Below are 22,384 nucleotides of genomic sequence, written 5' to 3'. Positions count from 1 at the left end.
AAATAATGTTTCTATTAAAAGCATTAGTGTAAATTAACAAGAGCAGCAATAATATCACATAGGAAAAAACAGGCAATAGACACGAATAGATCATTCTCAGTAAATTGTACAAATAATAAACATGAAAAAAGTTTTCATCGTTATTGATTATTGAAGAAATGCTGATTAAAACAAGATATGATTTTGGTCCATCACATTTCCAAATTATAAGCAAGATTATACTTAATATTGGAAGGTATTTTTGCAGCATCTCACAGAGTTTCAAAAATGTTTATAAATATTGATCCAGTAGTTCCATTCTTAGGTCCCTATTCTCAACAAAGATGGGTATTCACAGTGTTCACTCCTGAATGACTTAAAACTTCTAGAAAGTCTGGAAACATTCTAAAAGCCACCAACAGATGAGCAGATAAGTAAATAATTAGAATATTCTTCAACCACTAAATTTTTTTTTAATTTAGTGATGGTAAAAAAATACTCAATTTATAAATATTCAGTGAGATAAACAGGATTCAACATTGTTTGTACAGGTGGTGTTAATTTAATTTTGTAACAAATCTTTATGTATAGAAAACAAAAAGGAAATATAACAAAATGTTAATAATGGGTATGTGTGGAGGGGAGAATATAGGTGATTTTATTTAAAAAAATTATTTTCTGTAGTCTCCAAAACCTTGTATTTTTGTAAAATATAAATGTAAAAATTATAAAATGGGCATATATTACTTTTATACTGAGAAGAAAAGAGAAAAATTGAAGAGGATTTAGAATACCACTTGTGTGATAAAAATGTCAAATATGTATCCAGATGGATTTATAACAGGATTCCATAGTCATTTCTTTCTTGACATCTCTGAAGATATGCAAGATTTGGAAAAACAACAACCAACTGTCAGCAAATCTCTCAGGACAATAGAAATAATCACATAAAGAATCATACTATATATAAAACTTATATCTGACAGTCCATAGCTTAAGTTTATCTCTAAACAACATATGGCCTTTTTCTATTTTATTCCTCTAGCTCAGGGAAGCAGAAATTCAATTACTGTGAGGGCACTTAAATAATTTTATTTATTATAGTTAATAGAAAAACCTATTGCCAAATGTTTTAATGATGACACTTCGAATTTGGGATGCAATTTTATAGCCTGCTGGTTCCCAATCAAAAGTGTTATAATTTCTAAAGACAAGCTTATAAGAGTGCATTACTTGTGCGTATAATACTTATCAAATCATCTGTGACTAATAAAACTTGAGAAATAAGGGGAGGAAAGGGTATTCAGCCTTTTGGTAACATGCTTGTCTTACACTTGCCAAAGTCCTCTTAGGCAATACCCTGCTTGCTCAGAGGGCCATGTGTTTAACTGTAAAATTCTGTCAGTATCATAGGATTCAAAAGACATCAATCATTTCTGTCAACAAGGAAAGAGTGAAGGCAGTGTGACTCTTCTATCATTAGGAAAAGATGTGCTCAAGAGGGAAAAATGTAGTCCAGGGAGAGCTGAGCAACTATAGGTTACAGGAAAACAGAGTTCCAGACTACAGTATAATTTCACTTCTCCTACCCTACTTTGGACTGGAATATTATATTTTTCACTTCATGTAGTTCCACGTGTGCAGTAAGACATTATGTAACTCAGCCAGTCTCGGCCGCGCAGTATCCACTAAGTGCTTCAAAGAAGCCATCATTATTAACAGTTTGGGGTATATGGAGGCAATAGCTTCCTTTGGCTTTGGCAGAAAGCAACACTATGTAATGAGGTTAGAGTGGCATATATTCAAAGCTATATTCCAAAATGGCTGCTAGTCAAGCCACATGACAACTGGTTCTTTTTTTTCTTAAGACTTTGTTCAAAGTGGACATCAAAATCGCTGTATTTGGACAGTTCCGTGGGTGGAATGGGAAATTTTCCATGTTTTACTCCTGGTTTATTATTTTATACTAAGATTTCTGAATTATACCCGGCTTGAGTTTCAGACATCAAGACACAAATTCTAGTCTCCTACGTTCTTGACTGGGTGACCTTAGGCTGGTCACGTCACTTTTCTGAGTCTCAGTTTCCAGTTTCCTTTGCTTGTAAATTAGTGATAACACCTACCGCCAGGGAGTTGGAAGAAACCTTATGGATGACATCAACGAAACTCCTACTTCTTAATTGCGTCACCTCAGGCAAGTTACTACACTTTTTGGCTCTTCTCCCCTACTTGTAAAATAGACCAATTCTGGCTACCAGCTAAGATAGACGAGGATAAGATAATCTAGGCAAAGCTCCTATAACAGTGTCTGGGCCCTTGGCGGCTCAAGAGTACCTGAAAATAATAATAAAAATGCTAGTGAACGTTCCCTAGGTTAACGCAGTTGAGTTCTGAAACTCTGGGAGAAGAGAGAATCAGAAATATGGACCAGGAGAGAGGCCCAGCGGCCGGAGACCTCCTGCCCAGCGATGGCGGCCCGCTTGCGCCGCGACGCATCCGGACCGACACCGCCTCGCCCCACCCCTGACGGGCCAGCGCGAATCCCGGCGCCGAGTTCCGGGAGACGGCGCGGTCCTCACTCAGGCCCTCCTTCCTTCCCTCCTCCCCTGCCTCCAGTGGTGCCAGCTGCGCCCGAGCCCCGAGAATCCGCCGCCACCGCGCAGGTTCCCGCGGCCGGCCGCCCTCGCCCCACAGGTAGGAGCCGCGCCGCGGCTGGGGCGCGCAGAGCTCCCGCGGGAGCCGGTTTCCGCTGCGCTCGCTCTCCGTCCCTCCTCCCGCCAGCCTCGGGCAGCTGGCCGCTCCCCGCCCAACTTGGACGGAACGTTGGCAGTGGCGTCGGCGGCGGGCGCCAGCTTCGTGCGGCCTCGCGGGAGCGGCCTCCCTGGCAGCCTCCGGGGTCCTCCTGTGCACGCCTTCGTCCCAGGTTCCTGCAGAGTCGACGCTGACAACTTCGGCGCTCACTCTTGCCGGGGCGGGCGGCTGTGTGGCGCGCAGAGCCGCGCTGGCTCCGGGCCGAAGTTGGGGGCGTCCTCTGCAGGATGTGCCCATCTCCCTCGCCGCAGGGGCCCCCAGTACAGTGTGTCCGGTGACCCCAGGTCATCTCGCGCGCCCGAGGGCTCGCGTGCGCTATGGGATGACCGGGATGGCGGGCGCGATGGGACCAGCATCCCGGACCAACCAGGAAGTGCTGCGTTCCGAGGCTTGGAGCCCAGACCGCCAGATGAACGGTCCCGGGCGTGTGGCCACACAGCTGCCCAATGCGGGGCCCACGAAGTGATGACGCCGGGGTCGGGCAGGGCAAGGTGCGGAGCAAGGAGCTGGGCGTGTGTGAAGGGACTTGTTTTTCTCGCTCCAGCTCCAGGTATGTGGGACTTAGGTCTCAGATCCAAGAGCGTGGTGCTCCAAGCCTTGAATAGGATTTTGTTAAGCCCTTCAGAACTACCCTTGTAGAATCAGTCCAGAGCTACCGCCACGCCTATATTTGCTCCCTCTCCTAGTCTCCGATTATTGCCTTCTTTACTTCCTCTGTGAAGTACTAAACGCAAGTAGATTCTTACTGACCATAAGGGTTTCTGCATTTGATTATCGCTAGGTTTTTCCCCAGAATGAGGAGTTCCCTTAACTTTATCTGCCAGGCCTGCCTGTTACAGTTTAGATCGCCCTTTGAGTGCTTTCTCAGGGCTTTGGGGAGACCAGGTGTCCAGAGTCCTCTGTGCTGTGTTAAATGGCCAGTTAATGGTGGTGCAGTGAAAGTGTAAAGAATGGAAAGAATCTACAGCTTGAACTATTAACAGGCTCCACAATTACACACTGCCTATTTGAATAAGAATTTCTTAAATTCTTATTAAATTTTTAATCGTATTAAATGTTTTGTGATAACATACATACAAGTGAATTGTACACAGGCTTTTAGCTTGAATTTGTACACAGCCTTTAAATGTTGTTTGAGGATCTTTTCACTAATTGTCTGAGCTCCCAGCCTGTCTTCTCAGGATCTAGTGTAATTCACAATCCATATAAAAAGTGTGAGTAGTTATGGCTTTGAGGAAAGTGTGTCTTCACCATGTTTGTTCCTGATGTCAGAATATTTGTGAACCATGGCGAGAAGTGCTGTCTAACACTCATTTAGGCTTGTTGATGCACTTACAACTAGGTCGTGGGGGACCCTGCTCCTTAGAAGTTGTCTGATTACTAAATATGTGTTTCTTAATTGAAAATCATTTGTTATAAATTTCATTTACCTTTAAGTCTTACAGGGTTGTTGTTTTTTTTTGTTTTTTCTTTGTTTTTTTTCTTTTTTGCGGTACGCGGGCCTCTCACTGTTGTGGCCTCTCCCTTTGTGGAGCACAGGCTCCAGATGCACAGGCTCAGCGGCCATGGCTCACGGGCCCAGCCACTCCGTGGCATGTGGGATCTTCCCGGACCGGGGTACGAACCCGTTTTCCCCTGCATCGCCAGGCGGACTCTCAACCACTGCGCCACCAGGGAAGCCCTTACAGGGTATTTTAGTTATTTTATTTCACTTTATTTTTATTGTGCTAAGATACACATAACATAAAATTTGTCATTTTAACTTTTTTTTTTAAAAATAAATTTATTTATTTACTCTTGGTTGCCTTGGGTCTTCATTGCTGCTCATGGGCCCTCTCAGTTGTGGAGAGTGGGGTCCACTCTTCGCTGTGGTGGCTGCTTCTGTTGCAGAGCACGGGCTCTAGACACACGGGCTCAGCAGTTGTGGCTCGCGGGCACCAGAGCGCAGTCTCAGCAGTTGTGACGCAGGGGCCCAGCTGCTCCATGACATGTGGGATCTTCCCAGACCAGGGCTCAAACCCATGTCCACTGCATTGGCAGGCGGATTCCTAACCACTGCGCCACCAGGGAAGTCCTCATTTTAACTATTTTTTGGTATAATGTTCAGTGTCATTAAGTACTTTCATATTATTGTGTTACCATTGCCACTATCCCTCCACAAAACTCTTTTCATTTGTTTTAGGGTTTTAATAACATTTTAATGATAATGATTGTAATTCAAGCTTTGGTTTTCTCACTAAGCAAAGTTTGAGTTCCTTCTCATAACTTTAGAGAAATTCACTTTTAAAGAAGAAAATTGAAAAGCTGTAGCCAGACTGTGTTTAGTAAATCTTACCTCCATCAGGAAAGGTCTAATACATTACTCTATGAGGATAAACTCGTGAGCTATTTAAATTTGTGTGTAAAGGTACTGTGAGGTTTAGCTATTAAGTGGGAGAAACAGGTAAGGGAGTTTTTTGGGTTTTGTTTTGATTTTGGTTTTTTTGGGCCACACTGGGCAGCTTGTGGGATCTTAGTTTCCAGACCAGGGGTTGAACCCGCACCCTGGGCAGTGAGAGCTCTAAGTCGTAACCACTGGACCACCAGGGAATTCCCTGGAGTTATTGTTGATAGTTTCCTCTCCTTAATCTCTAACAGAAAAATGAAATACTTTTGTCTCCTTAGCAGTGCAGTAGCATGTTTCTAAATTATGCTTGAGCTCAGGTTGTGGCAGCCTTTTAGTAACTAAAAGGAGCTTGCTTTTTTTTTTAATGTTCTTTTTTTATATAAATTTATTTATTTATTTAATCTTGGCTGCATTGGGTCTTCGTTGCTGCACTTGGGCTTTCTCTAGTTGTGGCGAGTGGGGGCTACTCTTCGTTGAGGTGCTAGGGCTTCTCATTGCTGTGGCTTCTCTTGTTTTGGAGCTCGGGCTCTAAGCATGCTTGATTCAGTAGTTGTGGCATGCAGGCTCAGTAGTTGTGGCATGCAGGCTCAGTAGTTGTGACTCATGGGCTCTAGAGCGCAGGCTCAGTAGATGTGGGGCATGGGCTTAATTGCTCTGCGGCATGTGGGATCTTCCCAGACCAGGGATCAAACCTGTGTCCCCTGCATTGGCAGGCAGATTCTTAACCACTGCGCCACCAGGGAAGTCCTCTAAAAGGAGTTTTGATCAAGCTAGCTGCTAGGTGTAGCAGTTTCTTTTCCACTCTAGGTGTTTTTAAAGATTGATGCCAGAGGACCCAGCACATAAGATATGGCCCTTTAAACTCTTAGTTTGAGTCATTGTGTCCGCGAGAGAAGCTGTAGCTGTGCGAGGCCTGGTTTTATGTTTATAATCCCTTAAGTCTTAGCACCACAAAATAAAATGTATTCTCCCACCAGGGTATGGGTGAATGTTTTTGCAGGGTTAAAATGAGAAACTTGTAACCTAAATTTCCCACAAGCCTGTGACACTTCTGATTAGAAAAGGAGTGGTACAAATCATATCTCATGCTGCAGTGGAAATGCCTTCCAATGTGTTAGTTTCCCTAAGTGCACAGTGCGGTGTAAAATCTGGATCTCAGATGTTTTAGTGCTGGGTTATTAAACAACAGTATATGGATATGTAAGTGTTTCATACTGTCACAGTTATTTTTTTCCTTTGTGTTGTGAAAGTTGCTTAATTTTTGAATTTATTGAACAAACATTCTGGGACAGAATAACATGATTTGCTTATTTAATCAACACTTAAAGGTACTTACTGTGCGCTAGGTACTATTCTAAGCGTTTTACAAACATGAGTACATTTTATTCTCAAAACAACCCTGTGAAGTAGGTAATAGTCCTACCATCCCCATTTTATAGATGAGATAATTTGAGGCACAGCGAGATTATACAACTAGCCCATGGCAGACCTGGGGTTCCATCCCAGGCATCCTGAACCCAGGGTTTTGGCACTGCTGTCTCATCAGAAAAATATAACCCCAGATTCCACCCTCCTAACAGATGAACTTTTTTCATACTGTTATATTCCTATCTTGTCCTTGTCCTCAGGGATAAATAATTTGACATAATTGCAATCAAAGTACAACTCAGAGAATCAGTTCAATGCCCTTATTTTTCAGTAGAGGAAATTAAAGTGGAGTGTGGTTATGTCCAGCTCTGTGAGCACTGGGGGAGAGTCCTGGAGACTTTCTACTGGTCTCCTTGCCTCTTGATTGTAAGGAGTTTGGGACAGGGATCCTGAGAGGACCTGGGGAGGCCAAGGTGTGTATTTTGGTGGGGGGCAGTATTTGCCAGTCGTGGGGAAACTCTTCAACTTTTAATAATCATTATGACCATTCCAGAGCCAATCTGCTAAATAAAGTCCTGGGTTATGTTCCGGGCAGATGGAGCAGAAGCTTGTGGGCGACTGTGGGTCCTGGAAAGTCTTGCTGCTCAGGGCTTCAGAACCCCGGATTCTTTCCCCAGCTGCTGGTAATGCCTACCTATGACCTCAGGCTCCCCTCTGGATGAGAGGAATATTTTATCATGTACTCAATCATTTTTTGAGCTTTTTGGATCTAGAGTCGGGAACCTTTTGAAAGTCTCTGACGCACAAAAGAAAATGAGCCAAGAGCAACATGGAAATAAAAATAACTTTGGTTGTGGCTCTTTTGTTGAGAGAGGGAGAAACTTCTAAGGGCATAAACTGCCAAACTTTATATTAAGGACAGGAAAATCAAAGTTCAATATTCAACAGTGATTTTTTTCAAAGTCGTCTTTTACAGAGAGTAAGTACATTTGGATGAAGGGGAATAAGGAATAAACATGGAAAAGGGAAGGTGGTGGAGAGGGAGAGAGGAGCCAGCACAGGGGAAGACAGGGTGCTGAAACCTTCGTCAGCTCTTTACGCAAGCCCAGGCTTCCGTGTGGTTCCTCTTAACAGTGCCCTTTGAAATGTCAAATGTAGTTGAGAATTATCTTTTCTTTGGTTTATCTTGAAGTGATTATTTATTATTTTTTATTGAGGTTACATAGATTTATAACGTTATGTAAGTTTCATGTGTACAACAGTATATTTCTACTTCTGTATACACTACAGCCACCAAAATTTTGTTTCCATCTGTCTCCATAGAGTTGACCCCCTTTACCCATTTCACCCTCCCCCACCACAGCCTGGCCCTTCCCCTCTGGCAACCACTGCTCTCTTCTCTGTATCTGCGTGTTTGGTTTGCTTTGGTAGGTTTGTTCTTTTTTTTGCTCTTTTGTTTTTTTTTAATATTCCACAAATGAGTGAAATCATATAGTATTTGTTTTTCTCTGACTTATTTCACTTAGAATAATACCCTCAAGGTCCATTCATATTGTGCAAATGGCGAGATTTCATCTTTTTTATGGCTGAGTTATATTCCATTGTATATACCACATCTTTTTTATCCATTCATTCATTGATGGGCACTTTGGTTGTTTTCATATCTTGGCTATTATAAATAATGCTGCAATGAACATAGGGTGCATATACCTTTTTAAATTAGTGTTTTGTATTCTTTGGATAAATACCCATAAATGGGATAGCTGGATCATATGGTAGTTAGTTCTAGTCTTAATTTTTTGAGGAACCTCCACACTGTTTTCCAAAGTGGCTGCACCAATTTACAGTCCCACCAAAAGTACACTGAGGGTTCCCTTTTCTCCATATCTTCACCAACACTTGTTATTGCTTGCCTTTTTGATAATAGCCATTCTAACAGGCATGAGGTGATATCTCATTGTGGTTTTGATTTGAATTCCCTAATAATTAGTGATGTTGAACATCTTTTCATGTGCCTGTTGGCCATCTGTATGTCTTCTTGGAAAAATGTTTATTCATCTCCTCTGCTCATTTTTAAACTGGGTCATTTGTTTTTTTGTTGTTGAATTATATGTGTTCTTTATATATTTTGAATGATTAACCCCTTATTGAATATATGATTTGCAAATATCTTCTCCCATTTAGTAGGTTGTCTTTTCGTTTTGTTGATGGCTTCCTTTGCTGTTCAGAAGCTTTTTGGTTTGATGTAGTCTCACTTGTTTATTTTTGCTTTCGTTTCCCTTGCCTGAGGAGACGTATCCCGAAAGATATTGCTAAGACCATTGTCAAAGAGCGTACTGTCTGGGCTTCCCTGGTGGCGCAGTGGTTGAGAGTCCACCTCCCGATGCAGGGGACACGGGTTCGTGCCCCGGTCCAGGAAGATTCCACATGCCGCAGAGCGGCTGGTCCCGTGAGCCATGGCCACTGAGCCTGCGCGTCCGGAGCCTGTGCTCCGCAAGGGGAGAGGCCACAACAGTGAGAGGCCCGCGTACTGCAAAAAAAAAAAAAAAAAAGCATATTTCCTATGGTTTTTTTCTAGGAGTTTTATAGTTTCAGGTCTTACATTCAGGTCTTTATCTTGAAGGGATCTTACTGTTGCTTAAAACTATTGCTAATCAACAAAGCATGTGGACAGAGAGATACCAGGGAACTTTTAGTCCCTGCTTAGGATCTTCATACCAACCTAGTTTGTTTACACTAGTTTTATATGAATGAATTTTACATATAGCATGATATTAGAATCACTGGGTTTGCAATTATTTTATCACCCATCTTCCTTGTGAGAGGTCACAGACTGTGTTTTTGCCACTGTCCATTGTAGTGTTCAATAAGCATGAGTAGAATCAAAGGGTGCATTTAAAGGATAAAGCAAGATGGTGTGATTCATTATTCAAAATATGTAAATATTTCCCAAAAAGAAGGTTTTTATAGTGAAAGTTTTACTTATTTATTTGTTCTGCTGTGCCATTTAACTATTTTTCGAAATAAATTTATAAATGTGGAGTGGAGAGTCTGTGGCATTTTGAGTTAGCAGCTGTACTCATTTTATTGTCCTTTTCCTGCAGTGTTTTCTACCTAAATTCTGATGAAAGAGTCCTTTGAAGTAAGGATATTGGGGAGGTAGCAGTGGACTGAGATGCAGGTTCCAGAATCCTATTATCCTAAGGAAAAAAAAAAATCACCTGATAGGATATTGTAGATGCTAAATATTTCAAAGCTAGGAACACGGAGCAAAGATTTTTAACCCTAACCCTCACCTCACCGCAGTCCCAACCCCAAGCTGCCAGTGTTTTGGCTGGAAATGCAGGGTGATGAGACAGTGACAAAGCAAAGCGGGTCTTGTAAAGCAAGTAAGGTAAATAACAGTAAGACACAGTTGAGCCGCACAGGTTCCTCACTAGGAGGAATAATGACCACAGGCCTTGTCCTAGGAGCCAGAGAGCTAGGATTCAGGTCCTGAGGACTCTTAGCACCATGTAGCCTGAGCCAAGTAACTTAAAAATCCCCTATACCGGGCTTCTCTGGTGGCGCAGTGGTTGAGAGTCCGCCTGCCGATGCAGGGGACACGGGTTCGTGCCCCGGTCCGGGAAGATCCCGCCTGCCGCGGAGCGGCTGGGCCCGTGAGCCATGGCCGCTGAGCCTGCGCGTCCGGAGCCTGTGCTCCGCAACGGGAGAGGCCACAACAGTGAGAGGCCCGCGTACCGCAAAAAAAAAAAAAAAAAAATCCCCTATACCTATCCGTAGAATTGGGATAAAAATAGTACCTATCTCATAGGATTATTGTGAGGACTACAGGAAACGATGACTGTAAAGCATTTAGCGTAGAGCCTGGAACATAGAAATGACACAATAAATGTTAGAATCCCCTCTTTCACATCGCCCTCCCTGCTCCACCCCAAATCCAGCAGGAGTGACATCCATAAGTAACCAAGCAAACTGGAATCACTGCTGGAGGAGACACGGAGGTGGGGCCTTATGGGAATGTGGACGAGGGAGAAATTAATTTTGCCCAGGAGGAATTCTTAAGTGAGAATGACATTCCATGAGACCCCAGTGATGAGAAGCAGTAGGAAGACTTCTGGCAGCAGAGCTGGTTACAGCTAGGGAGAATGGACTGTATGCCGTTGACAATCATACTTTTTGGGTATGTGTTTTGACATTAGGTAGAAAATTTGATTTTTCTTAATTTATAAGCATAGGATGGCATTTAGTAGGAGAAACAGGATTCATTGCTCTTTACCAAGGAGCGTCTGTATAGAGGTGTATTTTTTTTTTTTTTTTTTTGCAGTACGCGGGCCTCTCACCGTTGTGGCCTCTCCTGTTGCGGAGCACAGGCTCCAGACGCGCAGGCTCAGCGGCCGTGGCTCACGGGCCCAGCCGCTCCGCGGCATGTGGGATCTTCCCACACCGGGGCACGAACCCGTGTCCCCTGCATCGGCAGGCGGACTCTCAACCACTGCGCCAGCAGGGAAGCCCTAGAGGTGTATTTTTAAAATGTATTTAGAATTAAGAATAGAGTGCACTCTCAAGGTGAGAGTGAACTAACTCGTGCTGTGTTGGAAAAATATCCCTCCCATCATGTTCTTTAGCTTTACATTAGATTGGAGGAGGGCATCGTTGGCACCACCAGCTTTATTAGGGTGTGGGTAACACATATCTGCACCATCATGGATGGACGTGTAGACTGTGTGTCAGTAACCTAGACCAGCACTTTTCACACTTGAAGAAAAACATTGTCGTTACTGTTCCCCGCCCTGCCCCCAAGAACTGCTTTTCTGAATGAGCTCTTGTGTGAAATCCCAGTATGTAAAACACCCCAAGCACAGGCATTCTTGATGAGTCCTAGATAGGGCCAGTGAGCCAGCTGCTTCCTCCCATCCCCCTCCCTGCCCACCTTCTGGCACCAGCTGCCCCTCAGCAGCTGGAACCGTGGGGGTCCTAGGAGCAGATGTGAAGTCTGTACATTTATTGTAGGGAAGAGAAAACTAAGACCTGAAGAGGGAAAGGAAAGGAAAGGCAGTGGACTGTTTTTTTTAAAAGCTTTTGCCAGTGGTACGCTGGAACTGGCTCATGCTGAGAGCTGGTTTTAAATTTTCAGGAATTTCACGAGCCAATGTTAAACATGACATTATGAAACATCATATAGCCTAAGTTTAGATTTTAAACTTACACTGAGTACATTATATTGAAAACAAAGGTAATGTCTCCTGAATTTGGAGATGTCGTTGGAGGGAAAGGAATACACCTAGTTATACAATGTTCTTAACTGTATTTTCCTATTAGCTGGTACAGTTTTGGTTTCATATATATATATTTTTTATTTCAACTGCATTCACTTTATTTTTTTTCTTCCCAACTTGTATACGATTTTTTTCTTTTTCTTGTTTAATTGCATTAAATATGACATCTATAATGGCATTGAATATAAGTGGTAGTAGCTGACAATCTTGTTTCATTCCTATTCCTAGGAGAATACTCTCAAATTCTCCATAAATGATATAAGCTATACATTTTTTAGATAATCTTTATTAGGCTATAAAATTTTACTTCCCTTTTTCTTTTTAAATAATTTTTAAAATTATGAATGGACACTGAGTTATACCAAATGCTTTTACTGCATTCACTTCAGTCCTTGATTCTGTTCGTTTGTAGAGATAGGATTCTTCAGACTCAACTTTCCCCTCCAGGACAAGCTTGCCCTCTCCTCACTCCCAATCACAGTCATTCTAAGATCTGGCTAAACAGAATCACCTGGGAACTTATTTAAATTCAGATTCCCAGGTCTGTCACATACCTACTAAATTGGGATTCTTGGGGTGGGGGAGACTCAGTGCAGTATATAGTAAGTTCCCTTTGGATTTTGACGATCCTCCCGTGTACCTGCTTGGCCCTTGTGGGCCCTTGCTGCCCAGCCCTGGGGCCTCATGTGCTCTGTATAGTATCAAGTCATTTGGGCTGCTGGGCCCTGGCCACATTGCACAGGAGTCTTGATTTTTATGTTTGGCCTCAAATTCTCTTCCTGTGAAACAGCTTTCAGAGGCTGCCTCTTTGCCCCATGCACGTGTTTCTCAGATGAGGGCCTGATCCCCGCACTCAGTTCTTTTGGGGCCTAGCTTCCCAGCTAAGGACGCAGCTCTGCATGGTGCTTGGAGACTAGCAGGGCAGTTGGCTGTGCTGGGTTTATTTCCACATTGGCCTCAGATTTCACCTTTCTGAACTACAGTTGCCCATCTCTGGGGATTGTCAGGGGGTTTTTGTTTCCGGAACACACCAACCTGGTTCCATTTTAGGGCCTTTGCATTGTGCCGTTCCCTCTGCTAGGAATACCCTTCTCCCAAGTCTTTGCATGGCTTGCATCTCTTTGACATTTGGGTCAGTGACAAAAAGTTCAAATATTACCTGTCTGGCAAGTCTTTCCCGACCATAAAATCTGCCTCCCCGATCTGTCCGTATTACCTCGCCCACAGCCTCATCATCCTAGCATTTTACCATGGGGGATTTTCACCCCAGCGCTTATCACTATGAATTTTTCCTTCATGTCTTGTTTTCTTAAATATTGAGTTTCCTACATAAGAACATAAGCTCCATGAGAGCTGGGATTTGCCTGGCATGTAGCGGGTGCTCACTAATTACTTGTAAAATGAATGCCTCTCCAAACTGCTACATAAGTATGTGATGTTAGTGTGAACCCTGGGTTCCCAAGTGATTCATCTGTTTTCTCAATAGTTCTTTCCTGACTCCACAGATGTTACTTTCATGACAGAGCTTCACTGCTGAGATATAACTGCCATTTGGAACAATGGCCACTCTCAACTGATGGGAAACAAAATCTGTAGCTCTCTGTGTGAATGTTAACTTTCATTTGCAGAGAGAGTGTAAGGGCTTGATTCAGCTGTACCCATTTGTCCTGTGGGTGATTAATCTGTGATAAAATGGATCAGTTAAACATGAAAGTAGTATAACATAAACCTGATTGATTTTCGGAATCTCCTGTTTCCCTCCTTTTTTGAGTTCTGCCGGAGGTGGTGTTTGGGTGGGGTTATGGGGGTGAGGGGGAGTGTGCATCACTCTGTAAGACACCAGGAGGCCAGAAGGGCATGTTGGAGAGGTTTGTCCTGTCTGATCTCACAGGGAACAGACTTGACGAATGGGGAAGTAATTTTTGCAGATCTGTGGCCAAGAAAGGCCAGTAGGGCTGGTGGTGAAAGCCGTCACCTTGTGTTTGCAGTGGTGCTGCTCATGCTGGTGCTGGTGGATTTGTCAGCAGAGTGTTTTGTCAACAGAGCGCTCAGCATGCGCTTGTGTGGCTAAGATGTTGGTTCCCACATAGAGCTTGTGGTCTAATACAGTCAGCCGAAGTCGTGCAGCTCAGTGCCGCTAGGCTGCCTGAAATGGGCTGGTGTTTTGTAATGGTAACTTGTCCCAGTTTTTCATGATAGTGATTTCAAACTGCTCTGGGTTTCAGAGGGGCAAGCTAGGATCGGAGCAGCGGGTGGGGTCAGAGATATATATTTTTTTAAGATTTTTGAAAAAATATTTATTTATTTGGCTGCGCCGGGTCTCAGTTGTGGCACTCGAGATCTCCAGTTGCAGCGTGAGGGATCTTTTAGTTGCGGTATGCATGTGGGCTCTAGTTCCCTGACTAGGGATTGAACCCGGACCGGCTGCATTGGGAGTGTGGAGTCTTAACCACTGGACCACCAGGGAAGTCCCTAGGGTCAGAGATATAGAGAGCAGGGCTTTGGAGCTTCTCTGAACTCTACTTTTAATAAAAGTATCTCATTAAAAAAACATGATTTTGTATATTTACCTTTTTAAAAATAAACTTTTTGTTTAAGGTTTATAGAAAAGTTGCAAATATGGTACACAGGGTAAACTATGGTTTCCTATCTTACTAACAACTTACACTGGGATGGCACCTTTGTTATAAAGAACCAATACTAATGCATTATTATTAAAGTCCATACTTTATTCAGATTTCCTCAGTTTTCTCTAATGTCCTTTTTCTGTTCCAGGATCCCATCCAGGATACCATGTTACATTTAGTTATCATGTCTCCTTAGGCTCCTCTGGGCTATGACACTTGCTCAGATTTTCCATGTTTTTGATGACCTTGACTGTTTAAAGGGGTACTGGTTAGGTACCCCATAGGTATCATGTAGAATGTCCATCAATTAGAATTTTCGTGATGTTTTTCTCATGAATAGACTGGGGTTATGAGTTTTGAGAGGAAGACCACAGAGGTGGTCTCATCACATGTCAAGAGTACACACCAACAACATGACTTACCACTAGTGATGTTGACTTTGATCACCTGCCTGAGGGAGTGTTTGGAAGGTTCCTCCACTGTGAAGTTACTCTTTCCCCCCCTCCCAATACTGTACTCTTTGGAGCGAGGTCACTCCGCACAGCCCACGCTATTGAGATGGCGAGTTATACTCCACTTTTTCGGTAGGGACAAGCAGCTGCATAAATGATTTGGAATTCTTCCGCATGGCAGATTTGTCTTTTCATCCCCACTTGTTTATTTATTCAATTATTTATATATATCAGTATGGACTCGTGGATATTTATCTTAAACTGTGGGTTATAACCCAGTACCATGTTATTTACTTATATTTGGCTTTTTAAAGATTGTATTCAAACAAAAACATTCTGCTGTTTTAAAATGTTAAAAAATATTGTTCATATATATATAGTTATATATATAGTTTTCTATATAATGTTATGATATGTAATAATTATTTATATAAAAATAAATATACATATATTTATCTTTCCCTCTATTTTTCCTTTAGATATCCTATTTATGCATTTATTTATTTGGGGCAGTAAAAAGCAAATTACCACTTAGGATTTAATCATTTTGTTTCCATTATTTTTTGCAGGAGTGAAATTAAGATATAAATATTTATGTTTTTTGGGGAGTGGTAGAGGTCAAAGGCATTTCTTCCACCCATTGTGTACTGAGTTTGCACTCAGTTCTTTGAATTATTGCTGAGATCACCTATATGGCGATTTACACTCATCTGTCTTCCTAAAACTCCTTAGGAAGTATAATAACATACAGGGATTTAGGAATAATTTTTGTCCTTTTTGTCTTCAGATTTTTCTTAAATAGAAACTTTGAAAATGCTACTCAAGGTACTATTCTTCTCACTGCTGGAAAAATGGTAGATTTGTTACAGGAATCCCCCCATCAGTCTTCTACGCCTTCTGTTTTCTACAACCAATCTCCTATGTGCAGTTTTTTTCTCTAGTGAAGCATATAATTTAATAAACTGTATGTAAACTTGTATCTCACCTTTTATTTTTTGGAATTTTTGAATTTTATTTTATTTATTTTTTTATACAGCACGTTCTTATTAGTTATCCATTCTATACATATTAGTGTATACATGTCAATCCCAATCTCCCAATTCATCCCACCACCACCACCCCCCTGCCACTTTCCCCACCTTGGTGTCCATACGTTTGTTCTCTACATCTGTGTCTCAATTTCTGCCCTGCAAACCGGTTCCTCTTTACCATTTTTCTACATTCCACATATATGTGTTAATATATGATATTTGTTTTTCTCTTTCTGACTTAACTTCACTCTGTATGCCAGTCTCTAGATCCATCCACGTCTCTACTAATGACCCAATTTTGTTCCTTTTTATGGCTAATATTCCATTGTATGTATGTACCACATCTTCTCTATCCATTCGTCTGTCGATGGGCATTTAGGTTGCTTCCACGTCCTGACTATTGTAAATAGTGCTGCAATGAACTTTGGGGCGCATGTGTCTGTTTTTTTTTTTTTTTTTTTTTTTGCAGTACGTGGGCCTCTCACTGTTGTGGCCTCTCCTGTTGCGGAGCACAGGCTCCAGACGCGCAGGCCCAGTGGCCATGGCTCACAGGCCTAGCTGCTCTGTGGCATGTGGGATCTTCCTGGACCGGGGCACGAACCCACGTCCCCTGCATCGGCAGGCGGACTCTCAACCACTGTGCCACCAGGGAAGCCCTGTTTGTTTTTTTAATATTGAGCTGCATGAGCTGTTTATATATTTTGGAGATTAATCTTTTGTCCGTCGATTCGTTTGCAAATATTTTCTCCCATTCTGAGGGTTATGTTTTCATCTTGTTTGTAGTTTCTTTTGCTTTGCAAAAACTTTTCAGTTTCATTAGGTCCCATTTGTTTATTTTTGTTTTTATTTCCATTACTCTAGGAGGTGGATCAAAAAAGATCTTGCTGTGATTTATGCCAGAGAGTGTTCTTCCTATGTTTTCCTCTAAGAGTTTTGTAGTGTCCAGTCTTACATTTAGGTCTCGAATCCATTTTGAGTTTATTTTTGTGTATGGTGTTAGGGAGTGTTCTCACTTCATTCTTTTACATGTAGCTGTCCAGTTTTCCCAGCACCACTTATTGAAGAGACTCTTTTCTCCATTGTGTATCCTTGCCTCCTTTGTCATGGATTAGTTGACCATTGGTGTGTGGGTTTATCTCTGGGCATTCTATCCTGTTCCATTGATCTATATTTCTTTTTTTGTGCCAGTACCATATCGTCTTGATTACTGTAGCTTTGTAGTATAGTCTGAAGTCAGGGAGTCCGATCCCTCTAGCTCCGTTTTTTTCCTCAAGACTGCTTTGGTTATTCGGGGTCTTTTGTGTCTCCATACAAATTTAAAGATTTTTTGTTCTAGTTCCATAAAAAATGCCATTAGTAATTTGATAGGGATTGCATTGAATCTGTAGATTGCTTTGGGTAGTATAGTCATTTTCACAATATTGATTCTTCCAATCCAGGAACATGTTATATCACTCCGTCTGTTGGTATCATCTTTAATTTCTTTCATCAGTGTCTTATAGTTTTCTGCATGCAGGTCTTTTGTCTCCCTAGGTAGGTTTATTCCTGGGTATTTTATTCTTTTTGTTGCAATGGTAAATGGGAGTGTTTCCTTAATTTCTCTTTTAGATTTTTCATCATTAGTGTATAGGAATGCAAGAGGTTTCTGTGCATTAATTTTGTATCCTGCAACTTTACCAAATTCATTGATTAGCTCTAGTAGTTTTCTGGTGGCATCTTTACGATTCTCTATGTATAGTATCATGTCATCTGCAAACAGTGACACTTTTACTTCCTCTTTTCCAACTTGGATTCCTTTTATTTCTTTTTCTTCTCTGATTGCCATGGTTAGGACTTCCAAAGCTATGCTGAATGATAGTGCTCAGAGTGGACATCCTTGCCTTGTTCCTGATCTCAGAGGAAATGCTTTCACTTTTTCACCATTGAGAATGATGTTGGCTGTGGGTTTGTCGTATATGGCCTTTATTATGTTGAGGTAGGTTCCCTCTATGCCCACTTTCTGGAGATTTTTTATCATAAATGGGTGTTGAATTTTGTCGAAAGCTTTCTCCGCATCTATTGAGATGATCATACAGTTTTTCTTCTTCAATTTGTTAATATGGTGTATCACATTGATTGATTTGCATATATTGAAGAATCCTCGCATCCCTGGGATAAATCCCACTTGATCATGGTATATGGTCCTTTTAATGTGTTGTTGGATTCTGTTTGCTAGTATTTTGTTTTTCATTTTTTCATTTTTTCATCAGTGATATTGGTCGGTAATTTTCTTTTTTTGTAGTATCTTTGTCTGGTTTTGGTGTCAGCGTGGTGGTGGCCTCATAGAATGAGTTTGGGAGTGTTTCTTCCTCTGCAATTTTTTGGAAGAGTTTGAGAAGGATAGGTGTTAGCTCTTCTCTAAATGTTTGATAGAATTCACCTGTGAAGCCATCTGGTCCTGGACTTTTGTTTGTTGGAAGATTTTTAGTCAGTTTCAATTTCATTACTTGTGATTGGTCTGTTCATATTTTTATTTCTTCCTGGCTCAGTCTTGGAAGGTCATACCTTTCTAAGAATTTGTCCATTTCTTCCAGGTTGTCCATTTTATTGGCATAGAGTTGCTTGTAGTAGTCTCTTAGGATGCTTTGTATTTCTGCAGAGTCTGTTGTAACTTCTTCTTTTTCATTTCTAATTTTATTGATTTGAGTCCCCTCCCTCATTTTCTTGATGAGTATGACTAATGGTTTATCAATTTTGTATATCTTCTCAAAGAACCAACTTTTAGTTTTATTGATCTTTGCTATTGTTTTCTTTGTTTCTATTTCATTTATTTCTGCTCTGATCTTTATGATTTCTTTCCTGCTACTAACTTTGGGTTTTGTTTGTTCTTCTTTCTCTAGTTCCTTTAGGTGTAATGTTAGATTGTTTATTTGAGATGTTTGTTGTTTCTTGAGGTAGGAGTGTATCACTATAAACTTCCCTCTTGGAACTGTTTTTGCTGCATCCCATAGGTTTTGGATCGTCGCGTTTTCATTGTCATTTGTGTCTAGGTATTTTTTGAGTTCCTCTTTGATTTCTTCAGTGATCTCTTGGTTATTTAGTAACGTATTGTTTAGCCTCCATGTGTTTGCATTTTTTACGTTTTTTTTCCCTGTAATTCATTTCTAATCTCATAGCATTGTGGTCAGAAAAGACATTTGATATGATTTCAATTTTCTTACATTTACTGAGGCTTGATTTGTGACCCAAGATGTGATCTATCCTGGAGAATGTTCTGTGTGCACTTGAGAAGAAAGTGTAATCTGCTGTTTTTGGATGGAATGTCCTATAAATATCAATTAAATCTATCCGGTCTATTGTGTCATTTAAAGCTTGTGTTTCCTTATTAATTTTCTGTTTGGATGATCTGTCCATTGGTGTAAGTGAGGTCTTAAAGTTCCCCACTATTATTGTGTTACTGTCAATTTCCTCTTTTAATAGCTGTTAACATTTGCCTTATGTATTGAGGTGCTCCTGTGTTGGGTGCATAAATATTTACAATTGTTGTATCTTCTTCTTGGATCGATCCCTTGATCATTATGTAGTGTCCTTCTTTGTCTCTTGTAATAGTCTTTATTTTAAAGTCTATTTTGTCTGATATGAGAATTGGTATTCCAGCTTTCTTTTGATTTCTATTTGCATGGAATATCTTTTTCCATCCCCTCACTTTCAGTCTGTATGTGTCCCTAGGTCTGAAGTGGGTCTCTTGCAGACAGCATATATATGGGTCTTGTTTTTGTATCCATTCAGTGAACCTGTGTCTTTTGGTTGGAGCATTTAATCCATTCACGTTTAATGTAATTATCAATATTACTGGGACTTCCCTGGTGGCGCAGTGATTAGGACTCTGCGCTCCTAATGCACGGGGCCCCGGTTCAATCCCTGGTCAGGGAACTAGATCCCACATGCATGCTGCAACTAAGCATTCGCATGCCGCAACTAAGGAGCTGGTGAGCCGCAACTAAGGAGCTCTTGAGCCGCAACTGAAGGAGCCCACTTGCCACAACTAAGACCTGGTGCAACCAAATAAATATATAAAAAAAATGTATTACCATTTTCTTAATTGTTTTGGGTTTGTTTTTGTAGGTCCTTTGCTTCTCTTGTGTTTCCTACTTAGAGAAGTTCCTTTAGCATTTGTTGTAGAGCTGGTTTGGTGGTGCTGAATTCTCTTAGCTTTTGCTTGTCTGTAAAGCTTTTGATTTCTCCATCAATTCTGAATGAGATCCTTGCCAGGTAGAGTAATCTTGGTTGTAGATTCTTCCCTTTCGTCACTCTAAATATGTGGTTTTCGACCATAATCTCTTCACATGTTTTCTCGGATCCTTTCTCTCTCTCTTCTCCTTCTGGGACCCCTATAATGGGAATGTTGTTGCATTTAATGTTGTCCCAGAAGTCTCTTAGGCTGTCTTCATTTCTTTTCATTCCTTTTTCTTTATTCTGTTCCGTGGCAGTGAATTCCACCTTTCTGTCTTCCAGGTCACTTATCTGTTCTTCTGCCTCAGTTATTATGCTACTGATGCCTTCTAGTGTATTTTTCATTTCAGTTATTATATTGTTCATCTCTGTTTGTTTGTTCTATAATTCTTCTGGGTCTTTGTTAAACATTTCTTGCATCTTCTCGATCTTTGCCTCCGTTCTTTTTCTGAGGTCCTGGATCATCTTTACTATCATTATTCTGAATTCTTTTTCTGGAAGGTTTCCTATCTCCACTTCACTTAGTTGTTTTTCTGGGGTTTTATCTTGTTCCTTCATCTAGTACACAGCGCTCTGCCTTTTCATCTTGTCTATCTTCCTGTGAATGTGGTTTTTACTTCCACAGGCTGCAGAACTGTAGTTCTTCTTGCTTCTGCTGTCTGCCCTCTGGTGGATGAGGCTATCTAAGAGGCTTGTGCAAGCTTCCTGATGGGGGGTACTGGTGGTGGGCAGAGCTGGTTGTTGCTCTGGTGGGCAGAGCTCAGTAAAACTTTAATCCACTTGCCTGCTGATGGGTGGGGCTGGGTTCCCTCCCTGTTGGTTGTTTGGCCTGAGGCGACCCAACCCTGGAGCCTACCCCAGCTGTTTCTCGTGAGGCTAATCATAGACTCTGGGAGGGCTCACCTCAAGGAGTGCTTTCGAGAGCTTCTGCTGCCAGCTTCCTTGTCCTCACGGTGAGACACAGCCAACCTCAACTCTGCAAGAGACCCTCCAACACTAGCAGGTAGGTCTGGTTCAGTCCCCTATGGGGTTACTGCTACTTCCCCTGGGTCCCGATGCGCACACTACTTTGTGTGTGCCCTCCAAGGGTGGAGCCTCTGTTTCCCCCAGTCCTGTCAAAGTCCTGCAATCAAATCCTGCTAGCCTTCAAAGTCTGATTCTCTAGGAATTCCTCCTCCCATTGCCGGACCCTCAGCTTGGGAAGCCTGACGTGGGGCTCAGAACCCTCACTCCAGTGGGTGGACTCCTGTGGTAGAAGTGTTCTCCAGCTTGTGAGTCACCCACCCAGCAGTTATGGGATTTGATTTTATTGTGATTGCACACCTTCTACCGTCTCATTGTGGCTTCTCCTTTGTCTTTTGGTGTGGGGTATCTTTTTTGGTGAGTTCCAGTGTCTTCCTGTCGATGATTGTTTAGCAGTTAGTTGTAATTCTGGTGCTCTCACAAGAGGGAGTATCACCTCTTTTTAAAGCACTTAAAAGTCTAATGTATAGCTGACCCCAACATGCTCATTGAACTGACTTAAAGTAGAGGAGAGAAAGATCCTAAAAATATTTCATTCCCTTTACTTCTCTTAGTGTTTTAGATTTTCTCTTGTATTTCATTAGTCAATTTTGTTCTAAAGTGCAGTGCTTTTCAGTGTTCTTGTTTCTGTGCCAGTTCATACACACAGAAATACTTTAGGGAGTGGTTTTAGTCACAGGGAAGTGCCTCTTTTTTTTTTTTTTTATTGAAGTTGTGGGTAGATAATTATACTTGGAGACCATTTGGGCCAGGAAGATGCTTCTGAGTCAGGTGTTGGCTGGTGGCTTAGTGTGTGGTGGATTCCCCAAGCAGTCCTACTGTTCTGATGCCCCACGGAGGACTCAGTGCTCCTATAAGGAGTGTGAGACCCATCTCAGTGAAACTGCAGAAATGCATCTCAGAGGGTGGGGGGCTAGGAGGAGCTCCAGTTCTTTATGTCTCAGGGCAGAAAGAGTTCAGCGAGAGGCAAAGTGATAGATAAGAAGTGATTTATTAGAATAAGACGCTTGTGAGAGCAGGCGGGCAAGGGAATGCCGAGGCCCAGATCTTAGTGGGCTACAGTTTTATAATCAAAGGAAAAGTGGGGAGGGGGAGAAGACCACCTTCTTCCTCTTTCTTGAGTAGACATCAGGCTTCTATCATCAGCTCCTTCTCCGCTTCGGGCAGGGGAGTTTTCTTGTCCCTGCATGGTCAAACTGGGACCGTCATGGCACAG

General features: G+C 42.0%; 1 protein-coding gene across 8 annotated transcripts in view; it reads left to right on the top strand.

The window, feature by feature from the left end:
* The first annotated feature begins 694 nt into the window (after positions 1 to 694).
* The window catches only part of PLD1 (phospholipase D1), a 206,841-nt gene continuing 185,151 nt past the window's right edge, over positions 695 to 22,384 (top strand). For 2 of the 8 annotated variants that reach the window (XM_032631637.1, XM_032631634.1), the window contains exon 1: positions 700 to 2,673. In XM_032631637.1, the coding sequence (XP_032487528.1) occupies positions 2,448 to 2,673 (226 nt within the window). In that variant the 5' untranslated portion in view covers positions 700 to 2,447. Of the gene's footprint in view, positions 2,674 to 2,719; positions 3,341 to 20,920; positions 21,149 to 22,384 lie in introns of those variants that run through there. The other 6 variants (XR_004349782.1, XR_004349783.1, XM_032631636.1 and 3 more) reach the window with 6 other exon arrangements.

Source organism: Phocoena sinus, chromosome 4 (genome assembly GCF_008692025.1).
Source record: "Phocoena sinus isolate mPhoSin1 chromosome 4, mPhoSin1.pri, whole genome shotgun sequence".
NCBI lineage: Eukaryota > Metazoa > Chordata > Mammalia > Artiodactyla > Phocoenidae > Phocoena > Phocoena sinus.
Note: the sequence above shows the minus strand (reverse complement) of the source record. Positions and strands in the feature narration are given on the sequence as shown.